The 22,907-nt window shown below is 50.9% G+C and overlaps 1 protein-coding gene across 1 annotated transcript in view; it reads left to right on the top strand.

Moving 5' to 3' along the window:
* LOC311143554 (X-ray repair cross-complementing protein 5-like) overlaps positions 1 to 22,387 on the top strand; it is a 47,039-nt gene extending 24,652 nt beyond the window's left edge. Inside the window, exons 14-21 of the mRNA XM_084179407.1 lie at positions 10,256 to 10,452; positions 15,945 to 16,032; positions 16,678 to 16,747; positions 19,233 to 19,342; positions 19,449 to 19,545; positions 19,629 to 19,696; positions 20,102 to 20,176; positions 20,326 to 22,387. Coding sequence (XP_084035533.1) covers positions 10,256 to 10,452; positions 15,945 to 16,032; positions 16,678 to 16,747; positions 19,233 to 19,342; positions 19,449 to 19,545; positions 19,629 to 19,696; positions 20,102 to 20,176; positions 20,326 to 20,340 — 720 coding nt within the window. The 3' untranslated portion in view covers positions 20,341 to 22,387. The remainder of the gene's footprint in view (positions 1 to 10,255; positions 10,453 to 15,944; positions 16,033 to 16,677; positions 16,748 to 19,232; positions 19,343 to 19,448; positions 19,546 to 19,628; positions 19,697 to 20,101; positions 20,177 to 20,325) is intronic.
* The last annotated feature ends 520 nt before the right edge of the window (positions 22,388 to 22,907 follow it).

The raw sequence follows: 22,907 nt of genomic DNA, 5'->3' as shown, positions 1-22,907 counted from the left end.
TACCACGTCCCCAACCCCCAGTACCAGAGACTGTTCCAGGTAGTTACCCCGTCCCCAACCCCCAGTACCAGAGACTGTTCCAGGTAGTTACCACATCCCCAACCCCCAGTACCAGAGACTGTTCCAGGTAGTTTCCACGTCCCCAACCCCCAGTACCAGAGACTGTTCCAGGTAGTTACCCCGTCCCCAACCCCCAGTACCAGAGACTGTTCCAGGTAGTTACCCCGTCCCCAACCCCCAGTACCAGAGACTGTTCCAGGTAGTTACCCCGTCCCCAACCCCCAGTACCAGAGACTGTTCCAGGTAGTTACCACATCCCCAACCCCCAGTACCAGAGACTGTTCCAGGTAGTTACCCCGTCCCCAACCCCCAGTACCAGAGACTGTTCCAGGTAGTCACCACGTCCCCAACCCCCAGTACCAGAGACTGTTCCAGGTAGTTACCACGTCCCCAACCCCCAGTACCAGAGACTGTTCCAGGTAGTCACCACATCCCCAACCCCCAGTACCAGAGACTATTCCAGGTAGTTACCCCGTCCCCAACCCCCAGTACCAGAGACTGTTCCAGGTAGTTACCACATCCCCAACCCCCAGTACCAGAGACTGTTCCAGGTAGTCACCACCTCCCCAACCCCCAGTACCAGAGACTGTTCCAGGTAGTTACCCCGTCCCCAACCCCCAGTACCAGAGACTATTCCAGGTAGTTACCCCGTCCCCAACCCCCAGTACCAGAGACTGTTCCAGGTAGTCACCACGTCCCCAACCCCCAGTACCAGAGACTGTTCCAGGTAGTTACCCCGTCCCCAACCCCCAGTACCAGAGACTGTTCCAGGTAGTTACCACGTCCCCAACCCCCAGTACCAGAGACTGTTCCAGGTAGTCACCCCGTCCCCAACCCCCAGTACCAGAGACTGTTCCAGGTAGTTACCCCGTCCCCAACCCCCAGTACCAGAGACTGTTCCAGGTAGTCACCCCGTCCCCAACCCCCAGTACCAGAGACTGTTCCAGTTAGTTACCCCGTCCCCAACCCCCAGTACCAGAGACTGTTCCAGGTAGTTACCACGTCCCCAACCCCCAGTACCAGAGACTGTTCCAGGTAGTTACCACGTCCCCAACCCCCAGTACCAGAGACTGTTCCAGGTAGTTACCCCGTCCCCAACCCCCAGTACCAGAGACTGTTCCAGGTAGTCACCACGTCCCCAACCCCCAGTACCAGAGACTGTTCCAGGTAGTTACCACGTCCCCAACCCCCAGTACCAGAGACTGTTCCAGGTAGTTACCCCGTCCCCAACCCCCAGTACCAGAGACTGTTCCAGGTAGTTACCCCGTCCCCAACCCCCAGTACCAGAGACTGTTCCAGGTAGTTACCACATCCCCAACCCCCAGTACCAGAGACTGTTCCAGGTAGTCACCACGTCCCCAACCCCCAGTACCAGAGACTGTTCCAGGTAGTTACCACGTCCCCAACCCCCAGTACCAGAGACTGTTCCAGGTAGTTACCCCGTCCCCAACCCCCAGTACCAGAGACTGTTCCAGGTAGTCACCCCGTCCCCAACCCCCAGTACCAGAGACTGTTCCAGTTAGTTACCCCGTCCCCAACCCCCAGTACCAGAGACTGTTCCAGGTAGTTACCATGTCCCCAACCCCCAGTACCAGAGACTGTTCCAGGTAGTTACCCCGTCCCCAACCCCCAGTACCAGAGACTGTTCCAGGTAGTCACCCCGTCCCCGTCCCCAACCCCCAGTACCAGAGACTGTTCCAGTTAGTTACCCCGTCCCCAACCCCCAGTACCAGAGACTGTTCCAGGTAGTTACCCTGTCCCCAACCCCCAGTACCAGAGACTGTTCCAGGTAGTTACCACGTCCCCAACCCCCAGTACCAGAGACTGTTCCAGGTAGTTACCCCGTCCCCAACCCCCAGTACCAGAGACTGTTCCAGGTAGTTACCACGTCCCCAACCCCCAGTACCAGAGACTGTTCCAGGTAGTCACCACATCCCCAACCCCCAGTACCAGAGACTGTTCCAGGTAGTTTCCCCAATCCCCAGTACCAGAGACTGTTCCAGGTAGTCACCACATCCCCAACCCCCAGTACCAGAGACTGTTCCAGGTAGTCACCACATCCCCAACCCCCAGTACCAGAGACTGTTCCAGGTAGTCACCACATCCCCAACCCCCAGTACCAGAGACTGTTCCAGGTAGTTACCACACCCCCAACCCCCAGTACCAGAGACTGTTCCAGGTAGTTACCCCGTCCCCAACCCCCAGTACCAGAGACTGTTCCAGGTAGTTACCCCAACCCCCAGTACCAGAGACTGTTCCAGGTAGTCACCACATCCCCAACCCCCAGTACCAGAGACTGTTCCAGGTAGTTACCCCGTCCCCAACCCCCAGTACCAGAGACTGTTCCAGGTAGTTACCACATCCCCAACCCCCAGTACCAGAGACTGTTCCAGGTAGTTACCCCGTCCCCAACCCCCAGTACCAGAGACTGTTCCAGTTAGTCACCACATCCCCAACCCCCAGTACCAGAGACTGTTCCAGGTAGTCACCACGTCCCCAACCCCCAGTACCAGAGACTGTTCCAGGTAGTTTCCCCAACCCCCAGTACCAGAGACTGTTCCAGGTAGTTACCCCGTCCCCAACCCCCAGTACCAGAGACTGTTCCAGGTAGTTACCCCGTCCCCAACCCCCAGTACCAGAGACTGTTCCAGGTAGTCACCACATCCCCAACCCCCAGTACCAGAGACACTTCCAGGTAGTTACCCCGTCCCCAACCCCCAGTACCAGAGACTGTTCCAGGTAGTTACCCCGTCCCCAACGCCCAGTACCAGAGACTGTTCCAGGTAGTTACCACATCCCCAACCCCCAGTACCAGAGACTGTTCCAGGTAGTTTCCACATCCCCAACCCCCAGTACCAGAGACTGTTCCAGGTAGTCACCACGTCCCCAACCCCCAGTACCAGAGACTGTTCCAGGTAGTTACCCCGTCCCCAACCCCCAGTACCAGAGACTGTTCCAGGTAGTTACCCCGTCCCCAACCCCCAGTACCAGAGACTGTTCCAGGTAGTCACCCCGTCCCCAACCCCCAGTACCAGAGACTGTTCCAGGTAGTTACCCCGTCCCCAACCCCCAGTACCAGAGACTGTTCAAGGTAGTTACCCCGTCCCCAACCCCCAGTACCAGAGACTGTTCCAGGTAGTTACCCCGTCCCCAACCCCCAGTACCAGAGACTGTTCCAGGTAGTTACCCCGTCCCCAACCCCCAGTACCAGAGACTGTTCCAGGTAGTTACCCCGTCCCCAACCCCCAGTACCAGAGACTGTTCCAGGTAGTTACCACGTCCCCAACCCCCAGTACCAGAGACTGTTCCAGTTAGTTACCCCAACCCCCAGTACCAGAGACTGTTCCAGGTAGTTACCCCGTCCCCAACCCCCAGTACCAGAGACTGTTCAAGGTAGTTACCCCGTCCCCAACCCCCAGTACCAGAGACTGTTCCAGGTAGTTACCCCGTCCCCAACCCCCAGTACCAGAGACTGTTCCAGGTAGTTACCCCGTCCCCAACCCCCAGTACCAGAGACTGTTCCAGGTAGTTACCCCGTCCCCAACCCCCAGTACCAGAGACTGTTCCAGGTAGTCACCACGTCCCCAACCCCCAGTACCAGAGACTGTTCCAGTTAGTTACCCCAACCCCCAGTACCAGAGACTGTTCCAGGTAGTTACCCTGTCCCCAACCCCCAGTACCAGAGACACTTCCAGGTAGTTACCCCGTCCCCAACCCCCAGTACCAGAGACTGTTCCAGGTAGTTACCCCGTCCCCAACGCCCAGTACCAGAGACTGTTCCAGGTAGTTACCACATCCCCAACCCCCAGTACCAGAGACTGTTCCAGGTAGTTTCCACATCCCCAACCCCCAGTACCAGAGACTGTTCCAGGTAGTTACCCTGTCCCCAACCCCCAGTACCAGAGACTGTTCCAGGTAGTTACCCCAACCCCCAGTACCAGAGACTGTTCCAGGTAGTCACCACATCCCCAACCCCCAGTACCAGAGACTGTTCCAGGTAGTTACCCCGTCCCCAACCCCCAGTACCAGAGACTGTTCCAGGTAGTTACCACAACCCCCAGTACCAGAGACTGTTCCAGGTAGTTACCCCGTCCCCAACCCCCAGTACCAGAGACTGTTCCAGTTAGTCACCACATCCCCAACCCCCAGTACCAGAGACTGTTCCAGGTAGTCACCACGTCCCCAACCCCCAGTACCAGAGACTGTTCCAGGTAGTTTCCCCAACCCCCAGTACCAGAGACTGTTCCAGGTAGTCACCACGTCCCCAACCCCCAGTACCAGAGACTGTTCCAGGTAGTTACCCCGTCCCCAACCCCCAGTACCAGAGACTGTTCCAGGTAGTTACCCCGTCCCCAACCCCCAGTACCAGAGACTGTTCCAGGTAGTTACCCCGTCCCCAACCCCCAGTACCAGAGACTGTTCCAGGTAGTCACCACATCCCCAACCCCCAGTACCAGAGACTGTTCCAGGTAGTCACCACGTCCCCAACCCCCAGTACCAGAGACTGTTCCAGGTAGTTTCCCCAACCCCCAGTACCAGAGACTGTTCCAGGTAGTCACCACGTCCCCAACCCCCAGTACCAGAGACTGTTCCAGGTAGTTACCCCGTCCCCAACCCCCAGTACCAGAGACTGTTCCAGGTAGTTACCCCGTCCCCAACCCCCAGTACCAGAGACTGTTCCAGGTAGTTACCCCGTCCCCAACCCCCAGTACCAGAGACTGTTCCAGGTAGTCACCACATCCCCAACCCCCAGTACCAGAGACACTTCCAGGTAGTTACCCCGTCCCCAACCCCCAGTACCAGAGACTGTTCCAGGTAGTTACCCCGTCCCCAACGCCCAGTACCAGAGACTGTTCCAGGTAGTTACCACATCCCCAACCCCCAGTACCAGAGACTGTTCCAGGTAGTTTCCACATCCCCAACCCCCAGTACCAGAGACTGTTCCAGGTAGTCACCACGTCCCCAACCCCCAGTACCAGAGACTGTTCCAGGTAGTTACCACGTCCCCAACCCCCAGTACCAGAGACTGTTCCAGGTAGTTACCCCGTCCCCAACCCCCAGTACCAGAGACTGTTCCAGGTAGTTACCACGTCCCCAACCCCCAGTACCAGAGACTGTTCCAGGTAGTCACCCCGTCCCCAACCCCCAGTACCAGAGACTGTTCCAGGTAGTTACCCCGTCCCCAACCCCCAGTACCAGAGACTGTTCAAGGTAGTTACCCCGTCCCCAACCCCCAGTACCAGAGACTGTTCCAGGTAGTTACCCCGTCCCCAACCCCCAGTACCAGAGACTGTTCCAGGTAGTTACCCCGTCCCCAACCCCCAGTACCAGAGACTGTTCCAGGTAGTTACCCCGTCCCCAACCCCCAGTACCAGAGACTGTTCCAGGTAGTTACCACGTCCCCAACCCCCAGTACCAGAGACTGTTCCAGGTAGTTACCCCGTCCCCAACCCCCAGTACCAGAGACTGTTCCAGGTAGTCACCCCGTCCCCAACCCCCAGTACCAGAGACTGTTCCAGGTAGTTACCCCGTCCCCAACCCCCAGTACCAGAGACATTTACATTTACATTTACATTTTAGTCATTTAGCAGACGCTCTTATCCAGAGCGACTTACAGGAGCAATTAGGGTTAAGTGCCTTGCTCAAGGGCACATTTACGTCATTTAGCAGACGCTCTTATCCAGAGCGACTACAAATTGGTGCATTCACCCTATAGCCAGTGGGATAACCACTTTACAATTATACTTTTTTTTTTTTGGGGGGGGGGGGGATAGAAGGATTACTTTATCCTATCCCAGGTGTTCCTTAAAGAGGTGGGGTTTCAAATGTCTCCGGAAGGTGGTGAGTTACTCCGCTGTCCTGGCGTCGTGAGGGACTGTTCCAGGTAGTTACCCCGTCCCCAACCCCCAGTACCAGAGACTGTTCCAGGTAGTTACCCCGTCCCCAACCCCCAGTACCAGAGACTGTTCCAGGTAGTTACCACGTCCCCAACCCCCAGTACCAGAGACTGTTCCAGGTAGTTACCACATCCCCAACCCCCAGTACCAGAGACTGTTCCAGGTAGTTACCACACCCCCAACCCCCAGTACCAGAGACTGTTCCAGGTAGTTACCCCGTCCCCAACCCCCAGTACCAGAGACTGTTCCAGGTAGTCACCCCGTCCCCAACCCCCAGTACCAGAGACTGTTCCAGGTAGTCACCCCGTCCCCAACCCCCAGTACCAGAGACTGTTCCAGGTAGTTACCCCGTCCCCAACCCCCAGTACCAGAGACTGTTCCAGGTAGTTACCACATCCCCAACCCCCAGTACCAGAGACTGTTCCAGGTAGTTACCCCAACCCCCAGTACCAGAGACTGTTCCAGGTAGTTACCACGTCCCCAACCCCCAGTACCAGAGACTGTTCCAGGTAGTTACCACGTCCCCAACCCCCAGTACCAGAGACTGTTCCAGGTAGTTTCCACGTCCCCAACCCCCAGTACCAGAGACTGTTCCAGGTAGTTACCCCGTCCCCAACCCCCAGTACCAGAGACTGTTCCAGGTAGTTACCCCGTCCCCAACCCCCAGTACCAGAGACTGTTCCAGGTAGTTACCACGTCCCCAACCCCCAGTACCAGAGACTGTTCCAGGTAGTCACCCCGTCCCCAACCCCCAGTACCAGAGACTGTTCCAGGTAGTCACCCCGTCCCCAACCCCCAGTACCAGAGACTGTTCCAGGTAGTTACCACGTCCCCAACCCCCAGTACCAGAGACATTTACATTTACATTTACATTTTAGTCATTTAGCAGACGCTCTTATCCAGAGCGACTTACAGGAGCAATTAGGGTTAAGTGCCTTGCTCAAGGGCACATTTACGTCATTTAGCAGACGCTCTTATCCAGAGCGACTACAAATTGGTGCATTCACCTTATGATAGCCAGTGGGATAACCACTTTACAATTATACTTTTTTTTTTTTTGGGGGGGGGGGAGGGGTAGAAGGATTACTTTATCCTATCCCAGGTGTTCCTTAAAGAGGTGGGGTTTCAAATGTCTCCGGAAGGTGGTGAGTGACTCCGCTGTCCTGGCGTCGTGAGGGACTGTTCCAGGTAGTCACCACGTCCCCAACCCCCAGTACCAGAGACTGTTCCAGTTAGTTACCACATCCCCAAACCCCCAGTACCAGAGACTGTTCCAGGTAGTTACCCCGTCCCCAACCCCCAGTACCAGAGACTGTTCCAGGTAGTTACCCCGTCTCCAACCCCCAGTACCAGAGACTGTTCCAGGTAGTTACCCTGTCCCCAACCCCCAGTACCAGAGACTGTTCCAGGTAGTTACCACGTCCCCAACCCCCAGTACCAGAGACTGTTCCAGGTAGTTACCCCGTCCCCAACCCCCAGTACCAGAGACTGTTCCAGGTAGTTACCCCGTCCCCAACCCCCAGTACCAGAGACTGTTCCAGGTAGTCACCACGTCCCCAACCCCCAGTACCAGAGACTGTTCCAGGTAGTTACCCCGTCCCCAACCCCCAGTACCAGAGACTGTTCCAGGTAGTTACCATGTCCCCAACCCCCAGTACCAGAGACTGTTCCAGGTAGTTACCCCGTCCCCAACCCCCAGTACCAGAGACTGTTCCAGGTAGTTACCATGTCCCCAACCCCCAGTACCAGAGACTGTTCCAGGTAGTCACCCCGTCCCCAATCCCCAGTACCAGAGACTGTTCCAGGTAGTCACCCCGTCCCCAACCCCCAGTACCAGAGACTATTCCAGGTAGTTACCACGTCCCCAACCCCCAGTACCAGAGACTGTTCTAGGTAGTCACCCCGTCCCCAACCCCCAGTACCAGAGACTGTTCCAGGTAGTCACCACGTCCCCAACCCCCCAGTACCAGAGACTGTTCCAGGTAGTTACCCCGTCCCCAACCCCCAGTACCAGAGACTGTTCCAGGTAGTTACCCCGTCCCCAACCCCCAGTACCAGAGACTGTTCCAGTTAGTTACCACATCCCCAACCCCCAGTACCAGAGACTGTTCCAGTTAGTTACCACGTCCCCAACCCCCAGTACCAGAGACTGTTCCAGGTAGTTACCCCAACCCCCAGTACCAGAGACTATTCCAGGTAGTCACCCCGTCCCCAACCCCCAGTACCAGAGACTGTTCCAGGTAGTTACCCCGTCCCCAACCCCCAGTACCAGAGACTGTTCCAGGTAGTTACCACATCCCCAACCCCCAGTACCAGAGACTGTTCCAGGTAGTTACCCCGTCCCCAACCCCCAGTACCAGAGACTGTTCCAGGTAGTCACCACGTCCCCAACCCCCAGTACCAGAGACTGTTCCAGGTAGTCACCACGTCCCCAACCCCCAGTACCAGAGACTGTTCCAGGTAGTCACCCCGTCCCCAACCCCCAGTACCAGAGACTATTCCAGGTAGTCACCCCGTCCCCAACCCCCAGTACCAGAGACTGTTCCAGGTAGTTACCCCGTCCCCAACCCCCAGTACCAGAGACTGTTCCAGGTAGTTACCCCGTCCCCAACCCCCAGTACCAGAGACTGTTCCAGGTAGTCTCCCCAACCCCCAGTACCAGAGACTATTCCAGGTAGTTACCACATCCCCAACCCCCAGTACCAGAGACTGTTCCAGGTAGTTACCCCGTCCCCAACCCCCAGTACCAGAGACTGTTCCAGGTAGTCACCACGTCCCCAACCCCCAGTACCAGAGACTGTTCCAGGTAGTTACCACACCCCCAACCCCCAGTACCAGAGACTGTTCCAGGTAGTCACCCCGTCCCCAACCCCCAGTACCAGAGACTGTTCCAGGTAGTTACCACGTCCCCAACCCCCAGTACCAGAGACTGTTCCAGTTAGTCACCCCGTCCCCAACCCCCAGTACCAGAGACTGTTCCAGGTAGTCACCACATCCCCAACCCCCAGTACCAGAGACTGTTCCAGGTAGTTACCACACCCCCAACCCCCAGTACCAGAGACTGTTCCAGGTAGTCACCCCGTCCCCAACCCCCAGTACCAGAGACTGTTCCAGGTAGTTACCACGTCCCCAACCCCCAGTACCAGAGACTGTTCCAGTTAGTCACCCCGTCCCCAACCCCCAGTACCAGAGACTGTTCCAGGTAGTTACCCCGTCCCCAACCCCCAGTACCAGAGACTGTTCCAGGTAGTCACCACGTCCCCAACCCCCAGTACCAGAGACTGTTCCAGGTAGTCACCACGTCCCCAACCCCCAGTACCAGAGACTGTTCCAGGTAGTTACCACACCCCCAACCCCCAGTACCAGAGACTGTTCCAGGTAGTCACCCCGTCCCCAACCCCCAGTACCAGAGACTGTTCCAGGTAGTTACCACGTCCCTAACCCCCAGTACCAGAGACTGTTCCAGGTAGTTACCACGTCCCCAACCCCCAGTACCAGAGACTGTTCCAGGTAGTAACCACGTCCCCAACCCCCAGTACCAGAGACTGTTCCAGGTAGTTACCACGTCCCCAACCCCCAGTACCAGAGACTGTTCCAGGTAGTAACCACGTCCCCAACCCCCAGTACCAGAGACTGTTCCAGGTAGTTACCACACCCCCAACCCCCAGTACCAGAGACTGTTCCAGGTAGTCACCTCGTCCCCAACCCCCAGTACCAGAGACTGTTCCAGGTAGTTACCCCGTCCCCAACCCCCAGTACCAGAGACTGTTCCAGGTAGTAACCACGTCCCCAACCCCCAGTACCAGAGACTGTTCCAGGTAGTTACCCCGTCCCCAACCCCCAGTACCAGAGACTGTTCCAGGTAGTTACCCCGTCCCCAACCCCCAGTACCAGAGACTGTTCCAGGTAGTCACCACGTCCCCAACCCCCAGTACCAGAGACTGTTCCAGGTAGTCACCACGTCCCCAACCCCCAGTACCAGAGACTGTTCCAGGTAGTTTCCCCAACCCCCAACCCCCAGTACCAGAGACTGTTCCAGGTAGTCACCACATCCCCAACCCCCAGTACCAGAGACTGTTCCAGGTAGTTTCCCCAACCCCCAGTACCAGAGACTGTTCCAGGTAGTTACCCCGTCCCCAACCCCCAGTACCAGAGACTGTTCCAGTTAAGGCTCATTCTCTATTGTCATGTTATTTCTCCATGTAACGTTCTCATTCTACTATTCCTTTCATTACTTTTCTACATGTTAATTTTCCCTCATATCCCCCCCCCCCCACCTCCTCCTCTCCCACTACCAGTGCCTGCACTATCGGGTGGTGAACCCCAGTGCCCCCCTCCCCCCCATGGACCCCTGGCTGACTGCAGCTCTCCAGCGCCCCCTGGCGGTGGCCACCCGCTGTCACAGCCCCCTGGAGACACTGAAGAAGAAGTTCCCTCTGAAGGAGGTGGTCAAGAAGAAGGAACTGAAGACCAGCAAGGAGCTGTTTGGGAAGAGGTAGGTCTACAGACTAGCTGTTTGGGAACGGGTAGGTCTACAGACTAGCTGTTTGGGAACGGGTAGGTCTACAGACTAGCTGTTTGGGAACGGGTAGGTCTACAGACTAGCTGTTTGGGAACGGGTAGGTCTACAGACGAGCTGTTTGGGAACGGGTAGGTCTACAGACTAGCTGTTTGGGAACGGGTAGGTCTACAGACTAGCTGTTTGGGAACGGGTAGGTCTACAGACTAGCTGTTTGGGAACAGGTAGGTCTACAGACTAGCTGTTTGGGAACGGGTAGGTCTACAGATTAGCTGTTTGGGAACGGGTAGGTCTACAGACTAGCTGTTTGGGAACGGGTGGGTCTACAGACTAGCTGTTTGGGAACGGGTAGGTCTACAGACTAGCTGTTTGGGAACGGGTAGGTCTACAGACTAGCTGTTTGGGAACGGGTAGGTCTACAGACTAGCTGTTTGGGAACGGGTAGGTCTACAGACTAGCTGTTTGGGAACGGGTAGGTTTACAGACTAGCTGTTTGGGAACGGGTAGGTCTACAGACTAGCTTTTTGGGAACGGGTAGGTCTACAGACAAGCTGTTTGGGAAGAGGTGGGTCTACATCACTAGCTGTTTGGGAACGGGTAGGTCTACAGACTAGCTGTTTGGGAACGGGTAGGTCTACAGACAAGCTGTTTGGGAACGGGTAGGTCTACAGACAAGCTGTTTGGGAACGGGTAGGTCTACATCACTAGCTGTTTGGGAACGGGTAGGTCTACAGACTAGCTGTTTGGGAACAGGTGGGTCTACAGACGAGCTGTTTGGGAACGGGTAGGTCTACATCACTAGCTGTTTGGGAACGGGTAGGTCTACAGACTAGCTGTTTGGGAACGGGTAGGTCTACAGACTAGCTGTTTGGGAATGGGTAGGTCTACATCACTAGCTGTTTGGGAACAGGTAGGTCTACAGACTAGCTGTTTGGGAACGGGTAGGTCTACATCACTAGCTGTTTGGGAACGGGTAGGTCTACAGACTAGCTGTTTGGGAACGGGTAGGTCTACAGACTAGCTGTTTGGGAATGGGTAGGTCTACATCACTAGCTGTTTGGGAACAGGTAGGTCTACATCACTAGCTGTTTGGGAACGGGTAGGTCTACATAACTAGCTGTTTGGGAACGGGTAGGTCTACAGACGAGCTGTTTGGGAACGGGTAGGTCTACATCACTAGCTGTTTGGGAACGGGTAGGTCTACATCACTAGCTGTTTGGGAACGGTTAGGTCTACAGACGAGCTGTTTGGGAACGGGTAGGTCTACCTCACTAGCTGTTTGGGAACGGGTAGGTCTACATCACTAGCTGTTTGGGAACGGTTAGGTCTACAGACGAGCTGTTTGGGAACGGGTAGGTCTACATCACTAGCTGTTTGGGAACGGGTAGGGCTACAGACTAGCTGTTTGGGAACGGGTAGGTCTACAGACTAGCTGTTTGGGAACGGGTAGGTCTACAGACTAGCTGTTTGGGAACGGGTAGGTCTACAGACTAGCTGTTTGGGAACGGGTAGGTCTACAGACTAGCTGTTTGGGAACGGGTAGGTTTACAGACTAGCTGTTTGGGAACGGGTAGGTTTACAGACTAGCTGTTTGGGAACGGGTAGGTTTACAGACTAGCTGTTTGGGAACGGGTAGGTCTGCAGACGAGCTGTTTGGGAACGGGTATGTCTACAGACTAGCTTTTTGGGAACGGGTAGGTCTACAGACAAGCTGTTTGGGAAGAGGTGGGTCTACATCACTAGCTGTTTGGGAACGGGTAGGTCTACAGACTAGCTGTTTGGGAACGGGTAGGTCTACAGACAAGCTGTTTGGGAACGGGTAGGTCTACAGACAAGCTGTTTGGGAACGGGTAGGTCTACATCACTAGCTGTTTGGGAACGGGTAGGTCTACAGACTAGCTGTTTGGGAACAGGTGGGTCTACAGACGAGCTGTTTGGGAACGGGTAGGTCTACATCACTAGCTGTTTGGGAACGGGTAGGTCTACAGACTAGCTGTTTGGGAAGAGGTAGGTCTACAGACGAGCTGTTTGGGAACGGGTAGGTCTACATCACTAGCTGTTTGGGAACGGGTAGGTCTACATCACTAGCTGTTTGGGAACGGGTAGGTCTACATCACTAGCTGTTTGGGAACGGGTAGGTCTACATCACTAGCTGTTTGGGAACGGGTAGGTCTACAGACTAGCTGTTTGGGAAGAGGTAGGTCTACAGACGAGCTGTTTGGGAACGGGTAGGTCTACATCACTAGCTGTTTGGGAACGGGTAGGTCTACAGACTAGCTGTTTGGGAACGGGTAGGTCTACAGACTAGCTGTTTGGGAATGGGTAGGTCTACATCACTAGCTGTTTGGGAACAGGTAGGTCTACAGACTAGCTGTTTGGGAACGGGTAGGTCTACATCACTAGCTGTTTGGGAACGGGTAGGTCTACAGACTAGCTGTTTGGGAACGGGTAGGTCTACAGACTAGCTGTTTGGGAATGGGTAGGTCTACATCACTAGCTGTTTGGGAACAGGTAGGTCTACATCACTAGCTGTTTAGGAACGGGTAGGTCTACATAACTAGCTGTTTGGGAACGGGTAGGTCTACAGACGAGCTGTTTGGGAACGGGTAGGTCTACATCACTAGCTGTTTGGGAACGGGTAGGTCTACATCACTAGCTGTTTGGGAACGGTTAGGTCTACAGACGAGCTGTTTGGGAACGGGTAGGTCTACATCACTAGCTGTTTGGGAACGGGTAGGTCTACATCACTAGCTGTTTGGGAACGGGTAGGTCTACATCACTAGCTGTTTGGGAACGGGTAGGTCTACATCACTAGCTGTTTGGGAACGGGTAGGTCTACATCACTAGCTGTTTGGGAACGGGTAGGTCTACAGACTAGCTGTTTGGGAACGGGTAGGTCTACAGACTAGCTGTTTGGGAACGGGTAGGTCTACAGACTAGCTGTTTGGGAACGGGTAGGTCTACAGACTAGCTGTTTGGGAACGGGTAGGTCTACAGACTAGCTGTTTGGGAACGGGTAGGTTTACAGACTAGCTGTTTGGGAACGGGTAGGTTTACAGACTAGCTGTTTGGGAACGGGTAGGTTTACAGACTAGCTGTTTGGGAACGGGTAGGTCTGCAGACGAGCTGTTTGGGAACGGGTAGGTCTACAGACTAGCTGTTTGGGAACGGGTAGGTCTACAGACTAGCTTTTTGGGAACGGGTAGGTCTACAGACAAGCTGTTTGGGAAGAGGTGGGTCTACATCACTAGCTGTTTGGGAACGGGTAGGTCTACAGACTAGCTGTTTGGGAACGGGTAGGTCTACAGACAAGCTGTTTGGGAACGGGTAGGTCTACAGACAAGCTGTTTGGGAACGGGTAGGTCTACATCACTAGCTGTTTGGGAACGGGTAGGTCTACAGACTAGCTGTTTGGGAACAGGTGGGTCTACAGACGAGCTTTTTGGGAACGGGTAGGTCTACATCACTAGCTGTTTGGGAACGGGTAGGTCTACATCACTAGCTGTTTGGGAACGGGTAGGTCTACATCACTAGCTGTTTGGGAACGGGTAGGTCTACAGACGAGCTGTTTGGGAACGGCTAGGTCTACATCACTAGCTGTTTGGGAACGGGTAGGTCTACAGACGAGCTGTTTGGGAACGGGTAGGTCTACATCACTAGCTGTTTGGGAACGGGTAGGTCTACATCACTAGCTGTTTGGGAACGGGTAGGTCTACAGACTAGCTGTTTGGGAACGGGTAGGTCTACATCACTAGCTGTTTGGGAACGGGTAGGTCTACAGACTAGCTGTTTGGGAAGAGGTAGGTCTACAGACTAGCTGTTTGGGAAGAGGTAGGTCTACAGACGAGCTGTTTAGGAACGGGTAGGTCTACATCACTAGCTGTTTGGGAACGGGTAGGTCTACATCACTAGCTGTTTGGGAACGGGTAGGTCTACATCACTAGCTGTTTGGGAACGGGTAGGTCTACAGACTAGCTGTTTGGGAAGAGGTAGGTCTACAGACGAGCTGTTTGGGAACGGGTAGGTCTACATCACTAGCTGTTTGGGAACGGGTAGGTCTACATCACTAGCTGTTTGGGAACGGGTAGGTCTACAGACTAGCTGTTTGGGAACGGGTAGGTCTACATCACTAGCTGTTTGGGAACGGGTAGGTCTACAGACTAGCTGTTTGGGAAGAGGTAGGTCTACAGACGAGCTGTTTGGGAACGGGTAGGTCTACATCACTAGCTGTTTGGGAACGGGTAGGTCTACAGACTAGCTGTTTGGGAACGGGTAGGTCTACAGACTAGCTGTTTGGGAATGGGTAGGTCTACATCACTAGCTGTTTGGGAACAGGTAGGTCTACAGACTAGCTGTTTGGGAACGGGTAGGTCTACATCACTAGCTGTTTGGGAACGGGTAGGTCTACAGACTAGCTGTTTGGGAACGGGTAGGTCTACAGACTAGCTGTTTGGGAATGGGTAGGTCTACATCACTAGCTGTTTGGGAACAGGTAGGTCTACATCACTAGCTGTTTGGGAACGGGTAGGTCTACATAACTAGCTGTTTGGGAACGGGTAGGTCTACAGACGAGCTGTTTGGGAACGGGTAGGTCTACATCACTAGCTGTTTGGGAACGGGTAGGTCTACATCACTAGCTGTTTGGGAACGGTTAGGTCTACAGACGAGCTGTTTGGGAACGGGTAGGTCTACATCACTAGCTGTTTGGGAACGGGTAGGTCTACATCACTAGCTGTTTGGGAACGGTTAGGTCTACAGACGAGCTGTTTGGGAACGGGTAGGTCTACAGACGAGCTGTTTGGGAACGAGTAGGAATGGGATTAAAATCTCATAGCTACTAGTTTGTCACCTCATTTATGCTTTGTTTCAGATAGAGAGAGGAAAGAAGTAGTTTAGAACCTTTCTTTACCACAGGGCTGAAAACATTATGTTGATAATATGGATGACAATTTCCAGTTGTGTAGAACACTCCATGGGAGATTCAGTATTGGGCAAAAGTCTGTCCTCCTTAACGAGTCTGTCCTCCGTTGTCCTTAAACCGATAAGTGGTCACCAAATGGGAGTCCGTTTGTTAATAGAATGGAGGAGTTTGGTCTCACCAATCGCCTCCGGGTGTATCCTCCCGGCAGCTAACGCGGAAATGTTTATAAAATCCACCACACCCCCTTAGAAAAGCATGCTCACGTTTAAAAACCATACGCTACTTTTATATAGAAAATGGCTAACACAACTAGCTACTTTTATTTGTACGTCTTTACACATGTATTTTAGGATTCCTCCTCTGTAAACGTTGTTTGCCCCGTGACGCGTTAGTGGAGGAGGAGTCTGGATTCATACAAGCCCATTTGTTTCTTCTCCTCGGTTACCTTTGACCTTTTTCAAAAGGTGTAGAGGACGGAGGGCGCGAGGAGTCAAGCAAAACCAGTTGAGAATATCCCCATATAACTGACCCTCTTCATCCTCTGCAGCACTGACGAGCCTGATGCCAAGAAGGCCAAAGTGGACGAGGAGGAAGACTTTAACCTGGCTGACATCACAGAGGGAAACATCACACAGGTGAGAGAAGGCCAGAGGACTTAACATGGGATCTGGTATTATTGAAATTCCCTGAGAAGTACACTATCACTATATATAAACATATACATACATAGTCGCTTGCAAAAGTATTCACCCCCCTTGGCATTTTTCCAATTTTGTTGCCTTACAACCTGGAATTAAAATGGATTTTTTGGGGGTTTGTATGATTTGATTTACACAACATGCCTACCACTTTGAAGATGCAAAATATATTTTCTTGTGAAACAAACAAGAAATAAGATAAACAAACAGAGAAGTTGAGCGTAACTATGGTGCCCCTTGCTTAGTGGTGTTGCAGACTCTGGGGCCTTTCAGAACTGGTATATGTATACTGAGATCATGTGACAGATCAAGTGACACTTAGATTGCACACAGTTGGACTTTATTTAACTAATTATGTGACTTCTGAAGGTAATTGGTTGCACCAGATCTTATTTAGGGGCTTCATAGCAAAGGGGGTGAATACATATGCACGCAACACTTTTCCGTTATTTATTTTTTTGAAACAAGTAATTTTTTTCATTTCACTTCACCAATTTTGACTATTTTGTGTAGTCAAAATTGGTGAAGTGAAATGAAAAAAATAACTTGAAATCCAAATATTTACCTGTGTTCCTCTACCAGGTGGGCAGTGTAGATCCAGCACGGGATTTCCGCACTCTGATTCGCCAGAAGCGTCTTCCGTTTGGAGAGGGTGAGATGATGATTGGCTGGTTCTACTCTCTCCTTCTCTGACATGTCTCACGGCCCACAGTCTTAGCCTTGTCCCAGATCTGCTTGTACGGTCTTGACAGCTCTTATGGTCATTGGCAAGATGGCACAAACGGATCTGGGACATGAGGGGTATCCTACGAATCAGGTTTGAGGAGTTAGCGAGGTAACTTTGTTCAACTCGGGATAACCAGTCATACGAATGTGACTCACCTTTTAGTCAGGTACATTTCTATGGCAACGAATCCTTCAGAACTAACCTGCTCCGGGGCAGGCTAACTCAGGGCTAACTACATTTATCCTGAATGAAGTGTCTGAGCCATGAGTTGAGGACCAATGAAATCAGATTTCTTCCCTCTCACAAAGATTGCGTCATCATCCCCTTCATTTGAGAAAGAAACTTTTTTTTGTTAAAATACATATCACATTATTTAGCAATGACATTTTACATTTAATGACAGAACACATTTGAAACTTAACACACAGTAAAACTTTTGTATGATCAATACAATTATGATAAATACAGTGGGGGGAAAAAAGTATTTAGTCAGCCACCAATTGTGCAAGTTCTCCCACTTAAAAAGATGAGAGAGGCCTGTAATTTTCATCATAGGTACACGTCAACTATGACAGACAAAATGAGAATTTTTTTCCCAGAAAATCACATTGTAGGATTTTTAATGAATTTATTTGCAAATTATGGTGGAAAATAAGTATTTGGTCAATAACAAAAGTTTCTCAATACTTTGTTATATACCCTTTGTTGGCAATGACACAGGTCAAACGTTTTCTGTAAGTCTTCACAAGGTTTTCACACACTGTTGCTGGTATTTTGGCCCATTCCTCCATGCAGATCTCCTCTAGAGCAGTGATGTTTTGAGGCTGTCGCTGGGCAACATGGACTTTCAACTCCCTCCAAAGATTTTCTATGGGGTTGAGATCTGGAGACTGGCTAGGCCACTCCAGGACCTTGAAATGCTTCTTACGAAGCCACTCCTTCGTTGCCCGTGCGGTGTGTTTGGGATCATTGTCATGCTGAAAGACCCAGCCACGTTTCATCTTCAATGCCCTTGCTGATGGAAGGAGGTTTTCACTCAAAATCTCTCGATACATGGCCCCATTCATTCTTTCCTTTACACGGATCAGTCGTCCTGGTCCCTTTGCAGAAAAACAGCCCCAAAGCATGATGTTTCCACCCCCATGCTTCACAGTAGGTATGGTGTTCTTTGGATGCAACTCAGCATTCTTTGTCCTCCAAACACGACGAGTTGAGTTTTTACCAAAAAGTTCTATTTTGGTTTCATCTGACCATATGACATTCTCCCAATCCTCTTCTGGATCATCCAAATGCACTCTAGCAAACTTCAGACGGGCCTGGACATGTACTGGCTTAAACAGGGGGACACGTCTGGCACTGCAGGATTTGAGTCTCTGGCGGCGTAGTGTGTTACTGATGGTAGGCTTTGTTACTTTGGTCCCAGCTCTCTGCAGGTCATTCACTAGGTCCCCCCGTGTGGTTCTGGGATTTTTGCTCACCGTTCTTGTGATCATTTTGACCCCACGGGGTGAGATCTTGCGTGGAGCCCCAGATCGAGGGAGATTATCAGTGGTCTTGTATGTCTTCCATTTCCTAATAATTGCTCCCACAGTTGATTTCTTCAAACCAGCTGCTTACCTATTGCAGATTCAGTCTTCCCAGCCTGGTGCAGGTCTACAATTTTGTTTCTGGTGTCCTTTGACAGCTCTTTGGTCTTGGCCATAGTGGAGTTTGGAGTGTGACTGTTTGAGGTTGTGGACAGGTGTCTTTTATACTGATAACAAGTTCAAACAGGTGCCATTAATACAGGTAACGAGTGGAGGACAGAGGAGCCTCTTAAAGAAGAAGTTACAGGTCTGTGAGAGCCAGAAATCTTGCTTGTTTGTAGGTGACCAAATACTTATTTTCCACCATAATTTGCAAATAAATTCATAAAAAATCCTACAATGTGATTTTCTGGATTTTTTTCTCTCATTTTGTCTGTCATAGTTGACGTGTACCTATGATGAAAATTACAGGCCTCTCATCTTTTTAAGTGGGAGAACTTGCACAATTGGTGGCTGACTAAATACTTTTTTCCCCCACTGTATTTTATGGATGTGAGTGGGAAAAAGGTCCTCCTGCATTGATCAGCACACGAAAGACATCATTAAGGAGAAGTAATACGGTAAAGGTGCCACTTCTAAAATACTATTTCACACCGTAGCCTGCTGATATTTTTTCCTTCATTTTGATTTCGGCACAAATGAATATGTTGCACTGGCATGGATTGATGTTTCAGCATTGTCTCAATGAAGAGTTAGGTGTTAGACTAGACATGTGACATGCATGCACAGTTCCAAGCCTGCTAGATCTAGCTTGCTTGGTAGGAGACCCCTCTGGCTAGTGTTTGACCCCGTCATGACCCCATGTCTGAATGTGTCCTCCACAGTGTGTCAACAGCTGACTGGTAGGATAGAGCAGTTGCTTGGCAACAAGAACATGATCTACTACATGAAGTGCATCCCCTGTATCCAGACCTTCAGAGAGCAGTCTGTTCAGGTGACCGTCCAATATAACACCAATCTGGGTTTACATGTCAGTTACAGTGTATGTTTAACTACTTGAATAAGTTGCTGATCTCCTATTGTAACTCCCTCTCCTGTAGGTTGGTAATGCTGATCACTACAACAGCTACATCCAGTCTCTGAAGAAGAGTATTCCTGTTAGAGGCCTTCAGGAGTTCTGGGATATGCTAGTCCAAGGTACGATAGCAGGCCTTATCTTAACTCTCTTTATTAAAGCAGCATTTTGTGAGCAGCTTATTCATTGTGGTGTTGATTAACAGATACCTTGACTCTCATCAACAAGGAGGAAGTTGAAGGAAGCACGTTCTCCATTCACGATGCCAAGCAGGTATAGGAGAACCAGCTAACTACCTACCAGCTAACTACCTACCAGCTAACTACCTACCAGCGAACTACCTATCTTCTGTGTGACCAGGCATTAGAATGGTTCATTGAAGTAAACAGGCCCACAAAACTACTCATTCTGATTGGCTGGTCCTGGTTCCCCAGTGGTTGGGCCTATGCCCTCCCAGGCCCACCCATGGCTGCTCCCCTGCCCAGTCATGTGAAATCCATAGATTAGGGCCTAATGAATTTATTTCAATTGACTGATTTCCTCATATGAACTGTAACAGTAAAATATTTTTAATTGTTGCGTTTTATATTTGTGTTCAGTATAAATGAGTGGTTGTAATATGAGTGAGGAGGAGTTGTACAGTCCGAACTCCTGATCGAAGCCTGACTCTGTCCTCAGTTCCTGACTGCCGATCTGAAGAAAGAGATGGTCGAAGCGCCTGTGGTGGACGATACTGGAGATGTGGACGACTTGGTGAGTGTTAACTAAGACTTCATTTAACCTTTTGTGTGTGTGTACGTTTACAGGGAGAAAGTGTGTGAGTGGGGGTTGTCGGCAACACATGTATAGGCCAACAAGATGAACAGCTGAATCTGTGACCGTGGTTCTTCTCCTCTCTGCAGCTGGACATGATGTGAGGTAGAAGACTGGAGGACGAAGGAGAACGTGACCAACGGTCCATCACTCTGCCACCTGGAGTCAAAGGGAGACTGGAGGACGAAGGAGAACGTGACCAAACAGAACCGATTCAACGGTCCATCACTCTGCCACCTGGAGTCAAAGGGATACTGGAGGACGAAGGAGAACGTGACCAACGGTCCATCACTCTGCCACCTGGAGTTAAAGGGAGACTGTGGGATTATTGACTTCCCCAGAGTCAGAGGAACTTGTGGATACAATGTTTATGTCTGCATCCAGTATGAAGGAAGTTGGAGGTAATGCTAGCTGATACCATGTACAGGTCATTCGGAAAGTATTCAGACCCCTTGACTTTTTCCACATTTTGTTACGTTACAGCCTTATTCTAAAATAGATTTAAATTGTTGTTTTTCCTCAATCTACACACTACCCCATAATGACAAAGCGGAAACAGGTTTTTAGAAATGTTTGCAAATTTATAAAAAAAAATTAAACTGAAATATCACATTTACATAAGTATTCAGACCCTTTAATCAGTACTTTGTTGCAGCACATTTGGCAGCGATTACAGCCTCGAGTCTTCTTGGGTATGACGCTACAAGCTTGGCACACCTGTATTTGGGGAGTTTCTCCCATTCCTCTCTGCAGATCCTCTCAAGCTCTGCCAGGTTGGATGGGGAGCGTTGCTGCACAGCTATTTTCAGGTCTCTCCAGAGATGTTCGATCGGGTTCAAGTCCGGGCCAAGTTTCCTCCAGACGTGACACTTGGCATTCAGGCCAAAGAGTTCAATCTTGGTTTCATCAGACCAGATAATCTTGTTTCTCATGGTCTGAGAGTCTTTAGGTGCCTTTTGGCAAACTCCAAGCGGGCTGTCATGTGCCTTTTACTGAGGAGTGGCTTCCGTCTGGTCACTCTACCATAAAGGCCTGATTAGTGGAGTGCTGCAGAGATGGTTGTCCTTCTGGAAGGTTCTCCCATCTCCACAGAGGAACTCTGGAGCTCTGTCAGAGTAACCATCGGGTTCATGGTCACCTCCCTGACCAAGGCCCTTCTCCCCTGATTGCTCAGTTTGGCCGGGTGGCCAGCTCTAGGAAGAGTCTTGGTGGTTACAAACTTCATCCTTTTAAGAATGATGGAGGCCACTGTGTTCTTGGGGACATTCAATGCTGCAGACATTTTCTGGTACCCTTCCCCAGATCTGTGCCTCGACACAATCCTGTCTCGAAGCTCTACGGACAATTCCTTCGACCTCATGGCTTGGTTTTTGCTCTGACATGCACTGTCAACTGTGGGACCTTATAGAGACAGGTGTGTGCCTTTCCAAATCATGTCCAATCAATGGAATCTACCACAGAAGGACTCCAATCAAGCTGTATAAACATCTCAAGGATGATCAATGGAAACAGGATGCACCTGAGCTCAATTTCGAGTCTCATAGCAAAGGATCTGAATACTTATGTAAATAAGGTATTTCTGTTTTTTATTTTTAATAAATGTGCAAAACATTCTAAAAACCTGTTTCCGCTTTGCCATTATGAGGTATTTTGTGTAGATTGAGGAAAAACAACAATTTAATCAATTTTAGACTAAGGCTGTAACGTAACAAAATGTGGAAAAAGTCATGGGGTCTGAATACTTTCCCAAGGCACCGTACTTCCAGTCCATTGTGCTCACTCTAGTTAGCAACTTCCTTCAAACTGCACACAAAGACATGGACCCCTGGAGACCATTTTTATCTGACTGTGGGGAAGTCGATAAAGGGCTTTAACCTGTACATTACTGGAGCACTCTCTGTCTAGATAGTCACGATCACTAAACAGGTACTGAACCCAGTGACTGAACAATGGTTGAGGTGGTTTGTTGATGGGGATAGATGCATCGCTGAAATTGTTAATCGTGAAGAAATGCGACATTGGAGCAATACGTCAAAGTGGGTTCTGTTCGGCTTTGCTTTGTCAACTTGGTTTAAATGTTTTGTCTGAACTTACGTCTGTACGTCTACGTAACATTTCCTCAAGCTAATAAAAATAGTTTTTTGTATTTTTCTTTATAAGATTTGAAGCAGTTTTATAACTGACCCACTACTGTCCCACTGCTACTGGCTTGCTGAACAGTACTTAGATTTCTTTAATAAATTCTTTAAACAAAATATCAAATTTACACATGAATACATTATTCAGCAAAATCCACCGGAACACAAACAAATATCACTGTGAATTACCTTAAAGAACATGAGGCCTAAATTCAATCCGATCCAGTGTTAACTGGCCATGGCGGAGGTTTTAAAGGTGGGGCTGGTAGAGCTGTCGAGAGCAGCTGCTCTTTGTCAGACAGCCGCCCCACTCCTGTTACAAGTTCAGAAAATGAATTGTCTTTAGTTATCAGATTGTCCTCTTCAGTCGGCCAGCTGTTAAATTCCTGTCAGCAGAGAGATATTTAATGTAGTCCTTATTATCTCCTGGAGACATGTAGTCCTTATTATCTCCTGTTATATTCCTGTCAGCAGAGAGACATGTAGTCCTTATTATCTCCTGTTATATTCCTGTCAGCAGAGAGACATGTAGT

This window comes from Coregonus lavaretus (assembly GCF_964263955.1).
Source record: "Coregonus lavaretus genome assembly, chromosome: 16".
NCBI classification, from domain to species: Eukaryota; Metazoa; Chordata; class Actinopteri; order Salmoniformes; family Salmonidae; genus Coregonus; species Coregonus lavaretus.
The sequence above is the reverse complement of the archived record's forward strand: the minus strand, read 5'-3'. Positions and strand labels throughout refer to the sequence as shown.